At 55.5% G+C, this 21875-nt stretch overlaps 1 protein-coding gene across 4 annotated transcripts in view; it reads left to right on the forward strand.

Moving 5' to 3' along the window:
* The window catches only part of TFR2 (transferrin receptor 2), a 200522-nt gene that overhangs the window by 68057 nt on the left and 110590 nt on the right, over positions 1–21875 (forward strand). For all 4 annotated transcript variants that reach the window (XM_073654588.1, XM_073654586.1, XM_073654585.1 and 1 more), the window contains one exon: positions 15689–15829. In XM_073654588.1, the coding sequence (XP_073510689.1) occupies positions 15689–15829 (141 nt within the window). The remainder of the gene's footprint in view (positions 1–15688; positions 15830–21875) is intronic.

The following is a 21875-nucleotide window of genomic DNA, read 5'->3' on the forward strand; positions in this document are numbered from 1 at the left end:
CATCGACCACCCCCCGTGCTGTCAAAATGGTGGGCCTACTGTCTGAGTAGACGGGTTCTACCATTGCTTGGTAGTCTCTACCTCTTAGACCAATAGCTGCCCTGCACCAAATCATCATCTCACTTTTTGGGGGCATGGCAATAGGGAACGGGTCACACATTCTCACGCTACCTATCTCACCACCAGATAGTTCCACCTGTTGCCGCTTCATCAGTGCCCGGATCTCTTTTTGGAGCACACGCTGCTGGCCGGAACTGGCGTTCTTGGCAACCTGCTGTAAAATGAGAATCACCTCTGCAAGACCATTTTCAATCACATTAGTTCCCAAGGTTATTCTAGGGTGACTCTCATGACTGTCTATGTCCACTATAATCAGTCCTTGTGCCGCCAGTTCGACTTTACCGATCTTAATGGTCACCTCTTTGGATCCCACCTGCGGCACGGGCTGACCATTGCTGGCGATGATACTCAAGTCGTCGTCAGGGTAGCGGGTTATGTCCGAGTCATTCCAGTACTGTTTAAAGAGCACGTACGGGATGGTGGTCACCTGTGACCCAGTGTCTAGTAGGGCACTCATAGGAATGCCATCCAGTACCACAGGCAAGATTGGACGTCCCCCCACATATTTGTCGCGCCAGTTTGATGGGCCTGATGGTCTTATGCCTGGGGGTTGGCCCTCTACCCCAGGTTGTGCCCATTTAAATGACAGTACCTTGCCACATGTCTGGGTTGATTGCAGCGGCGGCAGATGGGTCGTCCGTCCTCGTTGTATCTGTCGCTGGGTCTTCCTCTGGCCGGTGGGGTCCTCCTCAGTCGGCGCCACGGGACGTCCTCCGGTCCGGATGCCAGCTGGATCTTTCCTGGAGAAGAGACCTGTAAAGACTGCACAGTTCTGGTTAGCGCGGCAACACTCTTAGTCAGCTCTTGGACCTGATGGTGCAGGTCTGTAGCCGGGTCACTGTTTAAAGCCTGCGCATCAGCTCCCACAGGCCCTGCAGACAAGGGCGCCGTCTCCTGGTGGTAAGTGATAGCAGGGCGCCTGTGGGTCACAGCGCCACCTGGTGCCGATTCTCGGAGCACCTGGATGGCTCTGTCCTTGAACTGTGCAAAGTCCAGGTCAGGGTCCTGTAAGGCCATTGCCCGCAACTGGGTTCAGTGGGCATTGCAATGTAGACCCTCTATAAATTGTTCAGTCAACAGCTTATCTTCATTTCCCACGCTGTCAGGGTCTGCCTGCTTAATGGCTCTCAGGGCCTCTTGTAGGTTTAGGGCATAGTCCCTTATACTTTCATGTGCCCATTGTTTGCACCCGTAAAATCTGAGCTTTATTTCGGCTGAGGTGCGGATATCAAATGTGTCTTTTAGCCGGGCTAGTATTTCTCTGACAGTCCTTTTCCTCCCAGGTGGACAGGACTTTACCTCCCTTTGGGCTGCCCCGGTTAGTTGGGCCACCAGGATGCTCACTTTTTGCTCTTCTGTGAGGGGATACACCTGGAAGAGGCTATCCAGCTTTTCTCTAAAGTCATTTAGAGTATGTGACTCCCCTGAGTACTGGGGTAGCCAGGTTGCCCCCGGGATATAGGGCATGGTGAATGGCATGACTGCTGCAGTGGTTGCGCTGGCGGTGGCTGTGGCAGAGGAGCTCCCCTCGGTATCCGGCATCCTCCTCCCCCCTAGTGGACCGTGGCCTACCTTGCGATGCTCTTCTTCCGTAGGCCGCGGCTCCGCAGTCGATCGTCGGGGTTGAGGACCTGGCGTCGCGCTCCGATGACATCAGCGTCGCTCTTCCTCCCTTCCAGGACCTTGCGCAGCGTCAGAGCGTGGGGCGGAGCGTGGGGCGGAGCTTCGGATCTCGCGCGCTTTCGGCGTCCACGCCCCTCTTCTTCCTGTGCGGTGTCCCGAAGATGGCGTCCGAAGGCGGGAAGCAGCTGCGGATGGCGGGAAGAAGGCAGAAGACGGCGGGAAATGGTCCAAGATGGCGTCTGATGGCGGGAATCGGCTCCGGATGGCGGGAAACTACTCCGGACGGCGGGAAACTTCACCACAGGTAAGTATAAAAGTCTCTTTTTCAGGCACGCAGTACCCGGTGGTTGCGGGCACGAAATCCTGCCGACTACGCCAAAGTTGACGCGCCCCCTGGGCCTGTGTTGTGCAGGGGAACCCGGAACCGGGCCTGTTGTAGAATGCTGGGGGTTGTAGTCTCCGTGTGGCGGTGACCCGGTCCGTGCCCAGGGTGGTCAAACCAGTGGCAGTCTAATGTATAGCAAATGTCCGACTACGCCACCCGTGGATTGCGGTCAGTGGGGACCGCCGCTGCGCTGCCGACCGCTGAGGCTGATGTTGTTTGCGCAGCCGAGTATGGGATAACTCCCCACGGGAGAAGTATTGCCTCAGGGCAGCTAATGTGAGAGATGATGGGAGTGATGGTGTGAGGGTCCCAGTGCTAATGGTGCTGGTGAGGCAAGGAATCACAGAGACGTGAGGTGCAGTTCAGGGTCTTTACTGATGGTACAAGGCAGACCCTCCCGGGAGTACTGGCTAGTATAAGGGGCCTGGTCAGTCTGCGAGCAAGCAGGAGTTCCCCTGGCCAGGTGGAGTTGTAGGCCTCCCCGTTTATCTGCACTCTTCCTGGCTACCATGCTGTCAGCGGTTACAAGTAGCCCACGTCCCTGAGTATACCGTATGGTGCTCACCCGTATGGCTGGTGACTTGGGGCCTTCTGGTAGCCTCCGCTCCTGGATGGCGGCGCTGGTCCCTTCTTTGTGACTGAGCCTCCGGGCTTCTATGGCCAGAGGACCTGGAATCCCCTGCCGGTTGGTTTCTGCTGCTGGGTATATATCAGTCCCCACAGCCTCGGACTCCTGTGTCCGGTTTTAGTAACTTCAGCCAGGGCGAGCTATATCTCTGCTCACAGCCCCTGGCCTTCAGCTGCTGCTCCTTCAGAGCTCCTGTTCTCACTTTAACTCTCCAGGCTCTGACTGCTCTGCTTGTTCTGCAGGCTCTGTCTCTGTCTGCAGCTTCACTCACTAATCCCGCCCCAGACCCAGTTTATAAGGGCAGATTCCTCCCCTCCCAGGTCTGGGCGGACCGTGTTGCATGCTTAGGGCTCCTGACCAGAGAAACCTCCCACCTGCTCTCAGACATAATATCTCTATTACTGTGGCAACCAGACCCCTGGGGTGTCACATCTATATCTACCTCCAGCTCCTCCTCCTGTCTTTATCTACCTCTAGCTCCCCCCCCTGTCTGTATCTACCTCTAGCTCCCCCCCCTGTCTGCATCTACCTCTAGCTCCTCCCCCTGTCTGCATCTACCTCTAGCTCCTCCCCCTGTCTGTATCTACCTCTAGCTCCTCCCCCTGTCTGTATCTACCTCTAGCTCCTCCCCCTGTCTGTATCTACGTCTAGCTCGTGCCCCTGTCTGTATCTACCGCTAGCTCCTCCCCCTGTCTGTATCTACCGCTAGCTCCTCCCCCTGTCTGTATCTACCGCTAGCTCCTCCCCTGTCTGTATCTACCTCTAGCTCCTCCCCCTGTCTGTATCTACCACTAGCTCCTCCCCTGTCTGTATCTACCTCTAGCTCCTCCCCCTCTGTATCTACCTCTAGCTCCTTCCCTCGTGTGTATCTACTTCTAGCTCCTCCCCATCTGTATCTACCTCTAGCTCCTCCCCCTGTCTGTATCTAGCTCCTCTCCCTGTCTGTATCTACCTCTAGCTCCTCCCCCTGTCTGTATCTAGCTCCTCCCCCTGTCTGTATCTACCTCTAGCTCCTCCCCCTGTCTGTATCTACCTCTAGCTCCTCCCCCTGTCTGTATCTACCTCTAGCTCCTCCCCCTGTCTGTATCTACCTCTAGCTCCTCCTCCTGTCTGTATCTACCTCTAGCTCCTCCTCCTGTCTGTATCTACCTCTAGCTCCTCCCCTGTCTGTATCTATCTCTAGCTCCTCCCCCTGTCTGTATCTACCTCTAGCTCCTCCCCCTGTCTGTATCTACCTCTAGCTCCTCCCCCTGTCTGTATCTACCTCTAGCTCCTTCCCCTGTCTGTATCTACCTCTAGCTCCTCCCCCTGTCTGTATCTACCTCTAGCTCCTCCCCTGTCTGTATCTACCTCTAGCTCCTCCCCCTGTCTTTATCTACCTCTAGCTCCTCCCCCTGTCTGTATCTACCTCTAGCTCCTCCCCTGTCTGTATCTACCTCTAGCTCCTCCCCCTGTCTGTATCTACCACTGGCTCCTCCCCCTCTCTGTATCTACCTCTAGCTCCTCCCATCTGTATCTACCTCTAGCTCCTCCCCCTGTCTGTATCTACCTCTAGCTCCTCCCCCTGTCTGTATCTACCTCTAGCTCCTCCCCCTGTCTGTATCTACCACTGGCTCCTCCCCCTGTCTGTATCTACCGCTGGCTCCTCCCGTCTGTATCTACCTCTAGCTTCTCCCCCTGTCTGTATCTACCACTAGCTCCTCCCCATGTCTGTATCTACCTCTAACTCCTCCTCCAGTCTGTATCTACATCTAGCTCCTCCCCCTGTCTGTATCTACCGCTAGCTCCTCCCCCTGTCTGTATCTACCGCTAGCTCCTCCCCTGTCTGTATCTACCTCTAGCTCCTCCCCCTCTGTATCTACCTCTAGCTCCTTCCCCCGTGTGTATCTACTTCTAGCTCCTCCCCATCTGTATCTACCTCTAACTCCTCCCGCAGTCTGTATCTACCTCTAACTCCTCCCCCAGTCTGTATCTACCTCTAGCTCCTCCCCCTGTCTGTATCTACCTCTAGCTCCTCCCCCTGTCTGTATCTACCTCTAGCTCCTCCCCCTGTCTGTATCTACCTCTAGCTCCTTCCCCTGTCTGCATCTACCGCTAGCTCCTCCCCTGTTTGTATCTACCTCTAGCTCCACCCCCTCTGTATCTACCTCCAGCTCCTTCCCCCATGTGTATCTACCTCTAGCTCCTTCCCCCATGTGTATCTACCTCTAGCTCCTCCTCCTGTCTGTATCTACCTCTAGCTCCTCCCCTGTCTGTATCTACCTCTAGCTCCTCCTCCTGTCTGTATCTACCTCTAGCTCCTCCCCCTCTGTATCTACCTCTAGCTCCTTCCCCCGTGTATCTACCTCTAGCTCCTCCCCATCTGTATCTACCTCTAGCTCCTCCCCCTGTCTGTATCTAGCTCCTCTCCCTGTCTGTATCTACCTCTAGCTCCTCCCCTGTCTGTATCTAGCTCCTCCCCCTGTCTGTATCTACCTCTAGCTCCTTCCCTGTCTGTATCTACCTCTAGCTCCTCCTCCTGTCTGTATCTACCTCTAGCTCCTCCCCCTGTCTGTATCTACCTCTAGCTCCTCTCCCTGTCTGTATCTACCTCTAGCTCCTCCTCCTGTCTGTATCTACCTCTAGCTCCTCCCCCTCTGTATCTACCTCTAGCTCCTTCCCCCGTGTATCTACCTCTAGCTCCTCCCCATCTGTATCTACCTCTAGCTCCTCCCCCTGTCTGTATCTAGCTCCTCTCCCTGTCTGTATCTACCTCTAGCTACTCCCCCTGTCTGTATCTAGCTCCTCCCCCTGTCTGTATCTACCTCTAGCTCCTTCCCTGTCTGTATCTACCTCTAGCTCCTCCTCCTGTCTGTATCTACCTCTAGCTCCTCCCCCTGTCTGTATCTACCTCTAGCTCCTCCTCCTGTCTGTATCTACCTCTAACTCCTCTCCCTGTCTGTATCTACCTCTAGCTCCTCCCCCTGTCTGTATCTACCTCTAGCTCCTCCTCCTGTCTGTATCTACCTCTAGCTCCTCCTCCTGTCTGTATCTACCTCTAGCTCCTCTCCCTGTCTGTATCTACCTCTAGCTCCTCCTCCTGTCTGTATCTACCGCTAGTTCCTCCCCTGTTTGTATCTACCTCTAGCTCCTCCCCAACTGTATCTACCTATAGCTCCTCCCCCTGTCTGTATCTACTTCTAGCCCCTCCCCTGTTTGTATCTACCTCTAGCTCCTCCCCATCTGTATCTACCTCTAGCTCCTCCCCCTGTCTGTATCTACCTCTAGCTCCTCCCCCTGTCTGTGACGCGCCCCTGGGCCTGTGTCGCGCTGCGGTGCGCACGCGGGAGCTTACCCGGAGCCGGATCCGTGGAGGGTTGTAATCTCGTGGCGGTGACCCGGTCCGTGCCCAGGGAGTCAAACTAGACGGCAGTCTATTAGTAGTAAATAGTTGATGACTACGCCACCCGTTGAGTGCAGCCAGGAAGCTGCTGCTGCAGGGCAGACCGCTGAGGCCGGTGGTAGGATTGTGCAGCGTGATAGTATAACCCCCAACGGGAGGGGTATGGCCTCAGGGCAGCCGACGTGGATGATGGGGGTAGCAGGAACCACTCAGAGACGGTACGGTGTAGTTCAGGGTCTTTACTGGTAACAACGACAGACCCTCCCGGAGTACTTGCTAGCAAACGGGGCCTGGTCAGTCTTTGAGCAGATGGGATCTCCCCTGGCCAGGCGTAGTTGTAGGCCTCCCAAACTGACTGTACTCTTCTGGCTACCTTGCTAGAAGCTGATGTAAGTAGCCCACGTCCCTGAGTGTACCGTGTGGTGCTCACCCGTATGGCCGGTGACTCGGGGCCTTCTAATGGCTTCCGCTCCACGATGGCGGTGCTGGTCCCACGCGTGTGACCGTGCCTTCGGGCTTCTGGGCCAGAGGACCTGAAATCCCCTGCCCGACGGATTCTGCTGCTGGGTAGGAGTTAGTCCCCACAGCCTCGGACTCCGGGTCCGGTAAAGAATCTTCTTAGTCAGGGCGAGCTCTGTAGCTGCCAGCCCCTGACTCCTTGTAACTCTGCTGTTTCCTATGCTGCTTCTCTTCTCCACTCTCCTTGTCTGACTCACCCTGCCTCAGCCCCGGGTTTATACAGGGGAAGTTCTTCCCCTCCCAAGACTGGGCAGGAGGTGTGGCATGCACAGGATCCCTGACCAAAGGACCTCCCACCTGCTCTCAGACATAATATCTCTATCACTGTGGCAACCAGACCCCTGGGGTGTCACATTCCCCCCTAGTGAAATTTAGTACTCCGGGACTAAACACATTTAGAAAAACATAACAAAGTATAACAATAACAATACTATAAGAAAAACACATAAGATGGTTACGGCGTGTCCGCAACCGGATGCAGTCTTTGAAGAAAAGCAAAGGTGTCCATTTCACCAACACAGGGAGACGTAACCAGGTAGGGGTCTGTCCTACCCCGAGTCCTTAACAGTCTCTAGTCCATCCTGGGTTACGCTCCAACTATATACAAGGATTCCCGGTAAATCCACCAAGGTTTCCTAAAAATAACTAGAAACACAAAATTATACACAAGCAACAAGACACAGAAAAACATAAATAAAACAATTTATACACTTTAAATTCTCCAGCGTGCGGGTAACTGGCCTCTAGTGGCCCGAGTGGACCTACGGAGCTGACTGTCTGGCCCTGAACTACAGGGTGTAGGAGCTGTCAAGGGTAAACTGGGCAGCTGTCTACCGGCTCTTTGTCTCACTAGGGGTACGGCAGGCTCACTATAAGCAGAGGGTTGATTCTCCTGTTCTGCTTGTGTGGAGTCTTCTGCCTCCTGGACCGGCTGTTCTTCCAGCTCTACCCGTTGCTCCGTAGGTTCTTGGGATGATGGTTGGAGGAAGGTGAGTACGGGTACCACAACTGCACCATTGACTTGAGTCCAAGACTGAGGAAAGTCCCCGAGCACGGTACTAACCATATCTTCCCTTTCTTCCACGGGTCGATGGTCTTCTTGTTCCTCTTCAGGGTTCCTCAGTTGTTCGGGACACTTCTTCAGGTGGTCCCGGGATACAATGGCTGTGGTTTCCCCTCCGTCTTTACTGATGGTACAGACCTTCGGGTTCTCGTGGCTTGAGGGCAGTACGGTGTACGGGTCCTTCTCCCACTGGTCGTCCAACTTGTGGAGCCGTCTCTTCCTCTTCAAGACCTGCTCTCCGGGTACCAGGGGAACAGCGGGAGCATACTGGTTGTAAGTTTTCTCTTGTCTTTCCCTAGCCTGACAGAGACTTCGCTCCACGCTCTCCTGTACTCTCCGGTACTGCTGCTGCCTCTCTGTGTCCCAGTCTGTTTCTGGTGAAGTGTCCTCGGGGGTCAGGACTCCCATTTCCAGGTCAACAGGTAACTTACCAGGTCTTGCCCTCATTAGGTAAGCCGGGGTACAGTTGGTGGAACCTACCGGGATGTGGTTGTATAGGTCCACCAGATCGGGCAACTTTTCAGGCCACAGACTGCGTTCTTCCAGGGGCAACGTTTTTAGAAGATCCATTACCACCTGGTTCATTTTTTCACAAAGTCCATTAGTCTGCGGATGGTAGGGTGTCGTCCTTATCTTCCGGCAGCCATACAGATTGCAGAATTCCTGAAAGACCTCCGCTTCAAAGGCAGGTCCCTGGTCCGTCAGCACTTGGTCCGGGTACCCGTGTGGACGGCAGAAGTGCTGCTGGAAGGCTCTAGCTGCTGTTTGAGCCGTTAAGTCCTTGACGGGGACGACAACCAAGAACCGGGAGTAATGATCCACGATGGTTAACGCGTAGACGTAGCCACTTCTGCTTGGGGTCAGTTTTACATGATCCAAGGCTACCAGTTCCAACGGTTGCCGGGTGACGATGGACTGCAGGGGAGTCTTCTGGCTGGCTCGGTCCTTCCTTCTCAGGTTGCACGGGCCACAATCTCTGCACCACTTCTCGATGGTTCCCCTCATGCCTACCCAGTGGAACCGCTCGCGCAGCAGGAACTCCAGCTTTTTCCACCCAAAGTGTCCAGCTCCGTCGTGGTATGCCTCCATCACCATGGCTGCGTCTCTTCGTGGCACCACTACTTGCCAGAGTAATTCATGCGTCCGGGAGTTAACCATTCTGCGGCACAACTTCCCTTTGTAAAGGAACAGTCGACTCTTCTCTGCCCATAGTTGTTTGGCTTCCTCCGGAGCGTCTGGTTCAAGGCGAGCCTCCGGCCGAGTCAGCATCTCCTTCACCAGTCGGACGGCAGGGTCGCTGTCTTGCGTTTCCGCCCAGTTGTAGTGGGGTAAGGGGTTCAACGTAGCAGCCTGCTTACTCCTTACCCGGTGGGAATACTGAATAGTCCCATGACGGTGGAACGCAGGGAGTTCAACTTCTTCCAGTCCCTCCGGATCTTCTCCTCCGTCCGGCAGGTTGGGCATCCTGGACAGGGCGTCCGCGTTGGTATTGGAGCGTCCTGCCCGGTATTTAATTGTGAACTCGTAGTTGGACAGACGGGCCATCCACCTCTGCTCCAGGGCACCGAGTCTTGCCGTGTCCAGGTGTGTCAGCGGGTTGTTATCCGTGTACACGGTGAACCGGGAAGAAGCGAGGTAATGCTTAAAGCGCTCAGTGATTGCCCATACTACGGCCAGGAACTCTAACTTAAATGAGCTGTAATTCTCGGGGTTCCTTTCGGTGGGTCGCAGTTTTCGGCTGGCGTAGGCGATTACTCGTTCCTTCCCCTGCTGGATCTGGGACAGTACGGCTCCTAGCCCGATGTTACTGGCGTCGGTGTAGAGGATAAAGGGCTGGCTATAATCCGGGTACGCCAGGATTTCGTCCCCCGTGAGGGCCATCTTCAGCTGGCGGAAGGACTCTTCTTCCAGCTCTTCCCATTTGAAGGGCGGCTTCTGGTTCTTGGCCTTCCGGGACTGGCCTATCAGGAGGTCCTGCATAGGTGCTGCCTTTTTGGTGAAACCGGGAATAAACCTTCGGTAGTAGCCTACCAACCCGAGGAACTGCCGCACTTCTTTTACGCTGGAGGGGCTTGGCCATCCCTTAATTGCGGTGATCTTATCGGGGTCGGGAGCCACTCCGTCAGCGCTCACCACGTGTCCCAGGTACTGCACCTTTGGTTTCAGGAGGTGACACTTGGAAGGTTTCACCTTTAGGCCGTAACTCGCCAGAGCCTCGAACACTTCCGCCAGGTGTTTCAGGTGGTCCTCATACGTCTTGGAATATACGACATCGTCCAGGTACAACAGGACCGTCTCGAAGTTTCTGTGGCCCAGACAACACTCCATTAGGCGTTGGAAGGTTCCTGGTGCGTTGCAGAGTCCGAACGGCATGCAGGTGAACTCGCTAAGTCCCATCGGGGTGGTGAATGCGGTATTCTCCCGGTCCGCCTCTGCTACAGGAACCTGCCAGTACCCGCTAGTGAGATCCAAGGTAGAGAAGAAGTTAGCAGATCTTAAAGCAGCCAATGACTCCTCTATCCTTGGTAAGGGGTACGCATCCTTGTGTGTGATACGGTTGATTTTCCGGTAATCTACACACATCCTCATGGTGTTGTCTTTCTTTTTGACTAAAACTAATGGGGCTGCCCAGGGGCTACAACTATCCCGGATTACCCCAGCCTCCTTCATATCTCTAAGCATCCCCTTGGCGTGTTGGTAATGTGCAGGGGGTACGGGTCGATACCTCTCTTTTATGGGAGGATGATCTCCCGTGGGGATGCGATGTTCTACCCCCTTGACTCGCCCGAAGTCTAACGGGTGTTTACTAAACACTCTCTCATACTCTTGAACCACCCGATAGACTCCTTGTTTCTGATGTGAGGGAGTGGAGTCAGTACCCAAATGTAGTTGCTGACACCAGTCCTCCACGTCTTTCTTAGAGCCGTTACCTTCCTCCGGGTGAGATGGAGGCAAGGGTTCCACAGATTGTATAGAACTTTGATTAGTGGTATATAATTTGGCTAGCGTGGCATACCGGGGCAGGTACACTTCCCTCTCCCCGATATTTATTATGCGAATGGGCACCCTCCCATGGCGTACATTGACCACCCCCCGTGCTGTCAAAATGGTGGGCCTACTGTCTGAGTAAACTGGTTCTACCATTGCCTGGTAATCTCTACCTCTCAGACCAATAGCTGCCCGGCACCAAATCATCATTTCACTTTTTGGGGGCATGGCAATAGGAAAAGGGTCACACATTCTTACGCTACCAATCTCACCGCCGGAGAGTTCCACTTGTTGCCGTTGCATCAGTGCCCGGATCTCTTTCTGGAGCACCCGCTGCTCGCCGGAGCTGGCATTCTTGGCAACCTGCTGTAAAAGGAAAATCACCTCTGCAAGACAATTTTCAATTACATTAGTTCCTAGAGTTATTTTTGGGTGACTCTCATGTTTATCGATATCTACAATGATCAGTCCCTGTGCGGCCAGTTCGACTCTACCAATTTTGATGGTCACCTCTTTAAATCCGATCTGTGGCACGGGCTGACCATTGCTGGTGATGATACTCAAGTCGTCGTCGGGGTAGCGGGTAATATCCGAGTCATTCCAGTACTGCTTGAAGAGCACGTACGGGATGGTGGTGACCTGTGACCCGGTGTCCAGTAGGGCACTCATGGGAATGCCATCCAGTACCACAGGCAAGACTGGACGTCCTCCCACATATCTGTCGCGCCAGTTCGATGGGCCTGGTGATCTTTTTCCTGGGGGTTGGCCCTCTACCCCAGGTTGTGCCCGTTTAAAGAACAGTACCTTGCCATATGTCCGGGTTGATTGCAGCGGCGGCAGATGGGTCGTCCATCCTCACTGTATCGGTCACTGGGTCTTCCTCTGGCCGGTGGGGTCCTCCTTGGTCGACGCCACGGGATGTCCTCCGGTCCGGATGCCAGCTGGATCTTCCCTGGGGTGGAAACCTGTAAAGACTGCACAGTTCGGGTTAGCGCAGCAACGCTCTTAGCTAGCTCTTGGACCTGATGGTGTAGGTCTGGAGCCGGGTCATTGTCCAAAGCCTGCGCATCAGCTCCCACAGGCCCTGCTGACAAGGGCGCCGCCTCCTGGTAGTAAGTGGTAGTGGGGCGTCTGTGGGTCACAACGCCACCTGGTGCCGGTTCTCGGAGCACCCGGATGGCTCTGTCCTTGAACTGTGCAAAGTCCAGATGGGGATCCTGTAAGGCCATTGCCCGCAACTGGGTTCGGTGGGCATTGCAATATAAACCCTCTATAAATTGTTCAGTCAACAGCCTGTCCTCGTTTCCCACCCCATCAGGGTCGGTCTGCTTTATGGCCCTCAGGGCCTCTTGTAGGTTTAGTGCATAGTCCCTTATACTCTCATGCGCTCGCTGCTTGCACCCGTAGAATCTAAGCTTAATCTCGGCTGAGGTGCGGGTATCAAAGGTGTCCTTCAGCCGGGTTAGTATCCCTGCGACAGTCTTCCTCCCAGGTGGCCAGGATTTTACTTCCCTTTTGGCTGCCCCGGTTAGTTGGGCCACCAGGATGCTCACTTTTTGCTCTTCTGTGAGGGGGTACACCTGGAAGAGGCTATCCAGCTTTTCTCTAAAGTCATGCAGGGTATGTGACTCCCCTGAGTACTGGGGTAGCCAAGCTGCTCCCGGGATATAGGGCATGGTGAAGGGCATAACTGCAGCAGCGGTAGCGCTGGCGGGGGTTGAGGCAGTGAAGCTCTCCTCCGTATCCGACATCTTCCTCCCCCCTAGTGGACCGTGGCCTACCTTGCGATGATCCTCTTCCGTAGGCCGCGGCTCCGCAGTGGATCGTCAGGGTTGAGGACCTTCCGTCGCGCTCCTGTGACGTCGGCGTCTGCTGGGCTCCTTCCAGGACCTTACGCAACGTCCGGACGTGAGGCGGGGCTTCAGTTCTCGCGCGCTTTCGGAGTCCACGCCCCTCTTCTTCCCGCGCGGCGTCCTCAAGATGGCGTCCAATGGCGGGAAAACTCCACGGATGGCGGGAAGAAGGTCGAAGATGGCGCCGGATGGCGGGAAAAATTCGCGGATGGCGGGAAGAAGGTAGAAGATGGCGCCGGATGGCGGGAAACCTTCACCACTGGTAAGTTTGAACAGTCTTTGCTTTTCAGGCACGCAGTACCCGGTGGTTGCGGGCACGAAATCCTGCCGACTACGCCAAAGTTGACGCGCCCCTGGGCCTGTGTCGCGCTGCGGTGCGCACGCGGGAGCTTACCCGGAGCCGGATCCGTGGAGGGTTGTAATCTCGTGGCGGTGACCCGGTCCGTGCCCAGGGAGTCAAACTAGACGGCAGTCTATTAGTAGTAAATAGTTGATGACTACGCCACCCGTTGAGTGCAGCCAGGAAGCTGCTGCTGCAGGGCAGACCGCTGAGGCCGGTGGTAGGATTGTGCAGCGTGATAGTATAACCCCCAACGGGAGGGGTATGGCCTCAGGGCAGCCGACGTGGATGATGGGGGTAGCAGGAACCACTCAGAGACGGTACGGTGTAGTTCAGGGTCTTTACTGGTAACAACGACAGACCCTCCCGGAGTACTTGCTAGCAAACGGGGCCTGGTCAGTCTTTGAGCAGATGGGATCTCCCCTGGCCAGGCGTAGTTGTAGGCCTCCCAAACTGACTGTACTCTTCTGGCTACCTTGCTAGAAGCTGATGTAAGTAGCCCACGTCCCTGAGTGTACCGTGTGGTGCTCACCCGTATGGCCGGTGACTCGGGGCCTTCTAATGGCTTCCGCTCCACGATGGCGGTGCTGGTCCCACGCGTGTGACCGTGCCTTCGGGCTTCTGGGCCAGAGGACCTGAAATCCCCTGCCCGACGGATTCTGCTGCTGGGTAGGAGTTAGTCCCCACAGCCTCGGACTCCGGGTCCGGTAAAGAATCTTCTTAGTCAGGGCGAGCTCTGTAGCTGCCAGCCCCTGACTCCTTGTAACTCTGCTGTTTCCTATGCTGCTTCTCTTCTCCACTCTCCTTGTCTGACTCACCCTGCCTCAGCCCCGGGTTTATACAGGGGAAGTTCTTCCCCTCCCAAGACTGGGCAGGAGGTGTGGCATGCACAGGATCCCTGACCAAAGGACCTCCCACCTGCTCTCAGACGTAATATCTCTATCACTGTGGCAACCAGACCCCTGGGGTGTCACATCTGTATCTACCTCTAGCTCCTCCCCCTGTCTGTATCTACCTCTAGCTCCTCCCCCTGTCTGTATCTACCTCTAGCTCCTCCCCCTGTCTGTATCTACCGCTAGCTCCTCCCCATCTGTATCTACCTCTAGCTCCTCCCCATCTGTATCTACCTCTAGCTCCTCCCACTCTGTATCTACCTCTAGCTCCTCCACCTGTCTGTATCTACCTCTAGCTCCTCCCCCTGTCTGTATCTAGCTCCTCTCCCTGTCTGTATCTACCTCTAGCTCCTCATCCTGTCTGTATCTACCTCTAGCTCCTCCCCCTGTCTGTATCTACCTCTAGCTCCTCCCCCTGTCTGTATCTACCTCTAGCTCCTCATCCTGTCTGTATCTACCTCTAGCTCCTCCCCCTGTCTGTATCTAGCTCCTCTCCCTGTCTGTATCTACCTCTAGCTACTCCCCCTGTCTGTATCTAGCTCCTCTCCCTGTCTGTATCTTCCTCTAGCTCCCCCCCTGTCTGTATCTACCTCTAGCTCCTCCCCCTGTCTGTATCTACCTCTAGCTCCTCCCCCTGTCTGTATCTACCTCTAGCTCCTCCCCCTGTCTGTATCTACCTCTAGCTCCTCCCCCTGTCTGTATCTACCTCTAGCTCCTCCCCCTGTCTGTATCTACCTCTAGCTCCTCCCCCTGTCTGTATCTACCTCTAGCTCCTCCCCCTGTCTGTATCTACCTCTAGCTCCTCCCCCTGTCTGTATCTACCTCTAGCTCCTCCCCCTGTCTGTATCTACCTCTAGCTCCTCCCCCTGTCTGTATCTACCTCTAGCTCCTCCCCCTGTCTGTATCTACCTCTAGCTCCTCCCCCTGTCTGTATCTACCTCTAGCTCCTCCTCCTGTCTGTATCTACCTCTAGCTCCTCCCCCTGTCTGTATCTACCTCTAGCTCCTCCCCCTGTCTGTATCTACCTCTAGCTCCTCCCCCTGTCTGTATCTACCTCTAGCTCCTCCTCCTGTCTGTATCTACCTCTAGCTCCTCCCCGTCTGTATCTACCTCTAGCTACTCCCCCTGTCTGTATCTACCTCTAGCTCCTCCCCCTGTCTGTATCTACTTCTAGCTCCTCCCCCTGTCTGTATCTACCTCTAGCTCCTCCCCCTGTCTGTATCTACCTCTAGCTCCTCCCCCTGTCTGTATCTACCTCTAGCTCCTCCCCCTGTCTGTATCTACCTCTAGCTCCTCCCCCTGCAGCACTAACCTCACACAGCGCCCCCTGCAGCATTAACCCCACACAGCGCCCCCTGCAGCACTAACCCCACACAGCGCCCCCTGCAGCACTAACCCCACACAGCGCCCCCTGCAGCACTAACCTCACACAGCGCCCCCTGCAGCACTAACCTCACACAGCGCCCCCTGCAGCACTAACCCCACACAGCGCCCCCTGCAGAACTAACCCCACACAGCGCCCCCTGCAGCACTAACCCCACACAGCGCCCCCTGCAGCACTAACCCCACACAGCGCCCCCTGCAGCACTAACCTCACACAGCGCCCCCTGCAGCACTAACCCCACACAGCGCCCCCTGCAGCACTAACCTCACACAGCGCCCCCTGCAGCACTAACCCCACACAGCGCCCCCTGCAGCACTAACCCCACACAGCGCCCCCTGCAGCACTAACCCCACACAGCGCCCCCTGCAGCACTAACCCCACACAGCGCCCCCTGCAGCACTAACCTCACACAGTGCCCCCTGCTGTCCGCTCCACACAGCACAACACAAGCCAGCAGCTCCTGTACTCTGCTCCACCCTCTACAGGGGTATAATGACTTCTACTTTACAGGAAGATCTCAGGGGTGGCTCATCCATCCGGGTCACAGGAGGATGGAGAATTGGCTGACTATGTCCTGCAGGCGTTCAGGAGCTACAAGATGGACCACACCTGGGTGGAAAGTCATTTTGCTGAGCTGCAGTTTCCTTTAAGGTAAGAAAGTGCCATAATCGCCCATCGTCACCCAGCTGCCACCCGTTGTCACCTATCAGCTGCCCGTCCCCATCCATCACCGGGCCCGTCCCCATCCGTCACCGGGCCCGTCCCCATCCGTCACCGGGCCCGTCCCCATCCGTCACCGGGCCCGTCCCCATCCGTCACCGGCCCGTCCCCATCCGTCACCGGCCCGTCCCCATCCGTCACCGGCCCGTCCCCATCCATCACCGGCCCATCCTCACCTGTCAGGAAACAGCCGGGGAGTGGCGCAGGTCCCACCTCTGCCACCAATTTGTCAGGGAGGAACACTGCACCAATCATCAGGACAATGACACAATTGAGTGACGAGGGTTGGACGAGGCTGCAGCTGATTCCGCTGTTAGTCCGGTTTTTGGGAATTCACAGTGAGCGTATGGTACAGTCATATGTAAAAGTTTGTGCACCCCTATTAATCTTAAGCTTAATGTTTTATAAAAATTGGTGTTTTTGCAGCAGCTCTTTCAGTTTGATCTATGTAATAACTGTTGGACACAGTAATGTTTCTGCCTTGAAATGAGGTTTATTGTACTAACAGAAAATGTGCAATCTGCATTCAAACAAAATTTGGCAGGTGCATAAGTATGGGCACCCTTATCATTTTCTTGATTTAAATACTCCTACCTACTTTTTACTGACTTACTAAAGCACTTTTTTGGGTTTTGTAAACTCATTGAGCTTTGAACTTCATAGCCAGGTGTATATGTAGCACCCTGAGGGGTATTGCACCTCAACCCAGAGGTGTGATATTCCACTCCCGGGTAAGGATGGAGTGTGGAACTGAGCTAGTAGGCTGCATGCACTACACACATCCCATTTCCGGGGAACAGACCGATGGTACTCCCACTAGAGAAATGTGCAGGTACGACAGTGTCTGTTCCTGGCTGGAGTGGGAGGGGGGTGGTACATCCCAGTAGTGTAGGGGCAGATAGGGGGAGCAGCCTGGGTAAAGATAGGAGCTCATTGGGTGCTGGTCACCTGAGCTCACACATAGAGGGAGTATATAAGGTGGGAACCATCTTAGATCAGGGTCAGTCTGTGAGACGTCAGTCGGTCGTCAGTCTGTCAGAGTGTAACCTGAGAAGCAGAGCAGAGGAGAAGAGAGAGAGACCCAGAGGCGCAGAGGGGACCCCAAGAGCCCATAAGAGAGCTAATAGAGTGAAGGGTCGGCAACAGGGTACCGGATCCCAAGCTGGCAGAGGCTACAGTACACCTTAGCCAGGAACCGGAGGTCGTGGGCAGGATCTGCCACGATCACCCACTAAATCCACCCGGAAGGCAGACCAAGAATAGGGTCAGGGAGCCCAGAGGAGGCTTGACCAACAAGAGGCCCGAGGGAGCCGGACTTAGGTGGATCCCTGGTGGGAACGGCCAGAAGAAGGGAGAGACAGAAAGGAGCTCAGGACCACACTCCGGAGTTGCCTGGGAGTTGACCGAGTCCAGGACCTGGTGGACGCAGCACGGCTTGGGTGGTCACTGCTGTACACAGTGACCCGAGCAACACCAGTAAGTAAAACCCTGGAACTGCATTTTATGCCTCTGAGTCTCTTTGCTGCACCTTCACAACCACCATCCTCCACGGCTGACCCCCTGAGGCTATACCCCTCCCGTTGGGGGTTATACTACCTAAGCTGCACTCACATCATCAGCCTCAGTGGACCCTGCTGCAGCGGCGGCCGTATTGACCGCAAATCAACGGGTGGCGTAGTCGACACAAAAGAACATCTAGTAACATCATAAGGACTGCCACACACTGAGCTTGACACCCTGGGCACGGACCGGGTCACAGCCACTCGGAGACTACAACCCCCATCTGATCCGGCTCTGGGTATCCCCAACAACACTGGCCCAGGGGGCGCGTCAACTTTGGCGTAGTCGGCAGGATAACGTGCCCGCAACAACCGGGTACTGCGTGCCTGAAGAAAAGTTCACCGTTCCCTCAAAAAGAAGTCTCCCGCCGGTTCCGGAGGGTCCCCGCCAACGGACCCCATCACAGGTCGTTTCCCGCCGGTTGTCCGCCATTTGCAGCTTTTTCCCGCCATCCATGGAGTTTCCCGCCACTGGGAGACGATTCCCGCCATTTCCGAAGATTTCCCGCCTTGGAAGAGCGAACGCCATTATGGGCGTGCCAGAGGGTGGCAAAAGGCCACCTCCCATCGTGGGCCAGGTCGAAGAATGGCGCCAAAAGCGGAAACCGCCCCCACCAACAGAGACTGTGATGCTGGAAGTGTCCATCAGCGTAAGAGAACTGCCCCTGGAACTGACAATCACAAAGTTGCCCCGGGACCACCCTCGATGTGGGAGGAGACAGAACAAGAGAACAAAGATGGGTGTCGCCTGGAGCAGTCTGGAGAGAGCGCACCCGGAGACAAGACGTCTGGAAGAGAGTCCAGAGAGAGCCTACCCGGAGATGGAGGGAGAGTCAGGCAGCACCGACCCAGTGGTCAGGAGCCTGTTGCAGGTCGCCACTCCAGAAGGCCTGCTGGAGATCCTAGCACAGCTCCCCCGAGACCGGGAGTGTGCACAGACCGCGTTGGAGGGCCTCGCACGGAGGATGGCCCGGGTGCAGCGAGAGACGTTGGCGGAGTGGAGCCGAGAGATGGCCCAGCAGACCGGCACCCATCAGCGGAGCACGCCACCCGAGACGAGGAGACAGACCGCCTCTGAGGATGGCGCAGGAGGAATGAAGGCAGGAGACGGCGCCGAGAAGGGAGCTGGATGGACGGAGGCAGGTAAAGGGGACGTCTCTACCCCGAGCCGGGAAACCGCGTGCCTGCCCCAGCTCCCCGTCGCAGAGCCCGAAGTTCCCCCTGCCGTGCCCGTCGCTGCATCGTCACCGCCGCCGACTAGGCCTCAACCGGAAACCGCGACGTCACTAGGCCTCAACCGGAAACCCTGTGACGTCACACGCCTCGACCCTGAGCGCGACCAAACAGGAAATACCATCGGCCTGGTCGCAAGGCCTAGTACCTCCGGGCGCCGCAATACCAACAGCGCCCCCTACCTTCGCGGAGCCACCGGCCTGGTCGCAGGGCCGAGTAACCCAGGGCGCCGCCGTTCTTACGGTGCCCTTTGCCTTTAGGGTGCCCCAAGCCTGGTCGCAAGGCCTGGTCGACCCGGGCGCAGCTACCATCAACGCGCCCTCAACATCTAGAGTGCCGCACCTGGGTGAAGACCTGTTCGCCCAGCATACGTGCCCGGATGGGCAGCCCTTTATATGGCCACCGGAGTTTCACCATCCCCGACTCCGGAAAGAGAGACCCCTAGACGAGCCCCTGATTCCGGCTCCGAAGCCTGTAAAGAGGACCTCGCCCCCGCTGGAGGAGGCACAGTTCGAGTGGGACCCCACCGGAGAAGACCTCATGGGGTTCACTCAGGAGACTCGGGCGGCCGCAGGGAAGCGTGCAGAGTGCTGCCGGCAGCAGCTCGAGGTCTTCGAGAGGGAGCGGAGAGAGAGGCGGGTCCGGGAATAGCAAGCGCAGATAAGGAGCGCGGAGCAGAAGAGCCGGACCAGGAGGAATCCCCGTGCAGCTCATGGTCCCCCTTCCACCGGGACTGTGATAAAATTCAACATGCAGCACGGATGGGGCTTCATTAGAGACCATCAGACCCCCGGCGACGTCTTTGTAACCCGCAGAGACGTAGAAAGCCATCTGCCGGAGGGACACAGAGGTCGTGACCTGTACGTAGGGGACGAGGTCACCTTCACCCGGCACAAGTGTGCCAAAGGACCCTACGCCCTCCATGTGCATCGCCTGACGGAGGAGGAGCTGCGGTGTGAGGAGGAGCAAGAGGACCCGGACGGGTCTGAAGAATCTAAAGAAGGAGCAGGAGGACGCCGTCGTTAAAGTACGGTAAAGAGACTGTACATAGTTACCCGTCAGGGTATAAGAACTGTTCTAGTTAAAATATAGTCCCCGTTGGGACCAGTCAATTGAACTGATGCCCGTGTGTCCCTAGTTCCTAATACCTGGCCGAGGACTGAGAGCGGCCATATCCCCTTGTATATAGTTGCGCTTCCTAAAGCGCCCCCTTCCGGTTTTATAGGAAACTGTTTTCTTCAAGAGACTGTAGCACTTTACCCGGTCACAAGTTGCACCGTGACCGGAGGAACCAGAAACAAGAATGTTGTTTACTATGAAAAGTTTATTGCTGATGATGTATATGATGTTTTCTATGTTTATGTTTATGAAAAAAAAAAAAAAAAAAATTGTATGTTTTGGATGTTTATATTTTACAGCCCGAGGACGTGCTGTGATTTACCAGGGGGGAATGTAGCACCCTGAGGATTCGGCTGCTACAGGGGTATTGCACCTCAACCCAGAGGTGTGATATTCCACTCCCGGGTAAGGATGGAGTGTGGAACTGAGCTAGTAGGCTGCATGCACTACACACATCCCATTTCCGGGGAACAGACCGATGGTACTCCCACTAGAGAAATGTGCAGGTACGACAGTGTCTGTTCCTGGCTGGAGTGGGAGGGGGGTGGAACATCCCAGTAGTGTAGGGGCAGATAGGGGGAGCAGCCTGGGTAAAGTTAGGAGCTCATTGGGTGCTGGTCACCTGAGCTCACACATAGAGGGAGTATATAAGGTGGGAACCATCTTAGATCAGGGTCAGTCTGTGAGACGTCAGTCGGTCGTCAGTCTGTCAGAGTGTAACCTGAGAAGCAGAGCAGAGGAGAAGAGAGAGAGACCCAGAGGCGCAGAGGGGACCCCAAGAGCCCATAAGAGAGCTAATAGAGTGAAGGGTCGGCAAAAGGGTACCGGATCCCAAGCTGGCAGAGGCTACAGCACACCTTAGCCAGGAACCGGAGGTCGTGGGCAGGATCTGCCACGATCACCCACTAAATCCACCCGGAAGGCAGACCAAGAATAGGGTCAGGGAGCCCAGAGGAGGCTTGACCAACAAGAGGCCCGAGGGAGCCGGACTTAGGTGGATCCCTGGTGGGAACGGCCAGAAGAAGGGAGAGACAGAAAGGAGCTCAGGACCACACTCCGGAGTTGCCTGGGAGTTGACCGAGTCCAGGACCTGGTGGACGCAGCACGGCTTGGGTGGTCACTGCTGTACACAGTGACCCGAGCAACACCAGTAAGTAAAACCCTGGAACTGCATTTTATGCCTCTGAGTCTCTTTGCTGCACCTTCACAACCACCATCCTCCACGGCTGACCCCCTGAGGCTATACCCCTCCCGTTGGGGGTTATACTACCTAAGCTGCACTCACATCATCAGCCTCAGTGGACCCTGCTGCAGCGGCGGCCGTATTGACCGCAAATCAACGGGTGGCGTAGTCGACACAAAAGAACATCTAGTAACATCATAAGGACTGCCACACACTGAGCTTGACACCCTGGGCACGGACCGGGTCACAGCCACTCGGAGACTACAACCCCCATCTGATCCGGCTCCGGGTATCCCCAACAACACTGGCCCAGGGGGCGCGTCATATGCAATCATGAGAAAAGCTACTTAAAGTGGCCACTTGCAAGTTGTTCTCCTGTTTGAATCTCCTCTGAAGAGTGGCATCATGGGCTCCTCAAAACAACTGTCAAATTATCTGAAAACAAAGATTATTCAACATAGTTGTTCAGGGGAAGGATACAAAAAGCTGTCTCAGAGATTTAACCTGTCAGTTTCAACTGTGAGGAACATAGTAAGGAAATGGAAGAACACAGGGACAGTTCTTGTTAAGGCCAGAAATGGCAGGCCAAGAAAAACATCAGAAAGGCAGAGAAGAAGAATGGTGAGATCAGTCAAGGACAATCCTCAGACCACCTCCAGAGAGCTGCAGCATCAACTTGCTGCAGATGGTGTCACTGTGCATCAGTCAACTATACAACGCACTTTGCACAAAGAGAAGCTGTATGGGAGAGTGATGCGAAAGAAGCCGTTTCTGCAAGCACGCCACAAACAGAGTCGGCTGAGGTATGCAAAAGCACATTTGGAGAAGCCAATTTCTTTTTGGAAGAAGGTCCTGTGGACTGATGAAACCAAGATTGAGTTGT

This window comes from Phyllobates terribilis, unplaced genomic scaffold (assembly GCF_046119375.1).
Source record: "Phyllobates terribilis strain yellow unplaced genomic scaffold, ASM4611937v1 Scaffold_11__3_contigs__length_659146591, whole genome shotgun sequence".
Lineage (NCBI taxonomy): Eukaryota > Metazoa > Chordata > Amphibia > Anura > Dendrobatidae > Phyllobates > Phyllobates terribilis.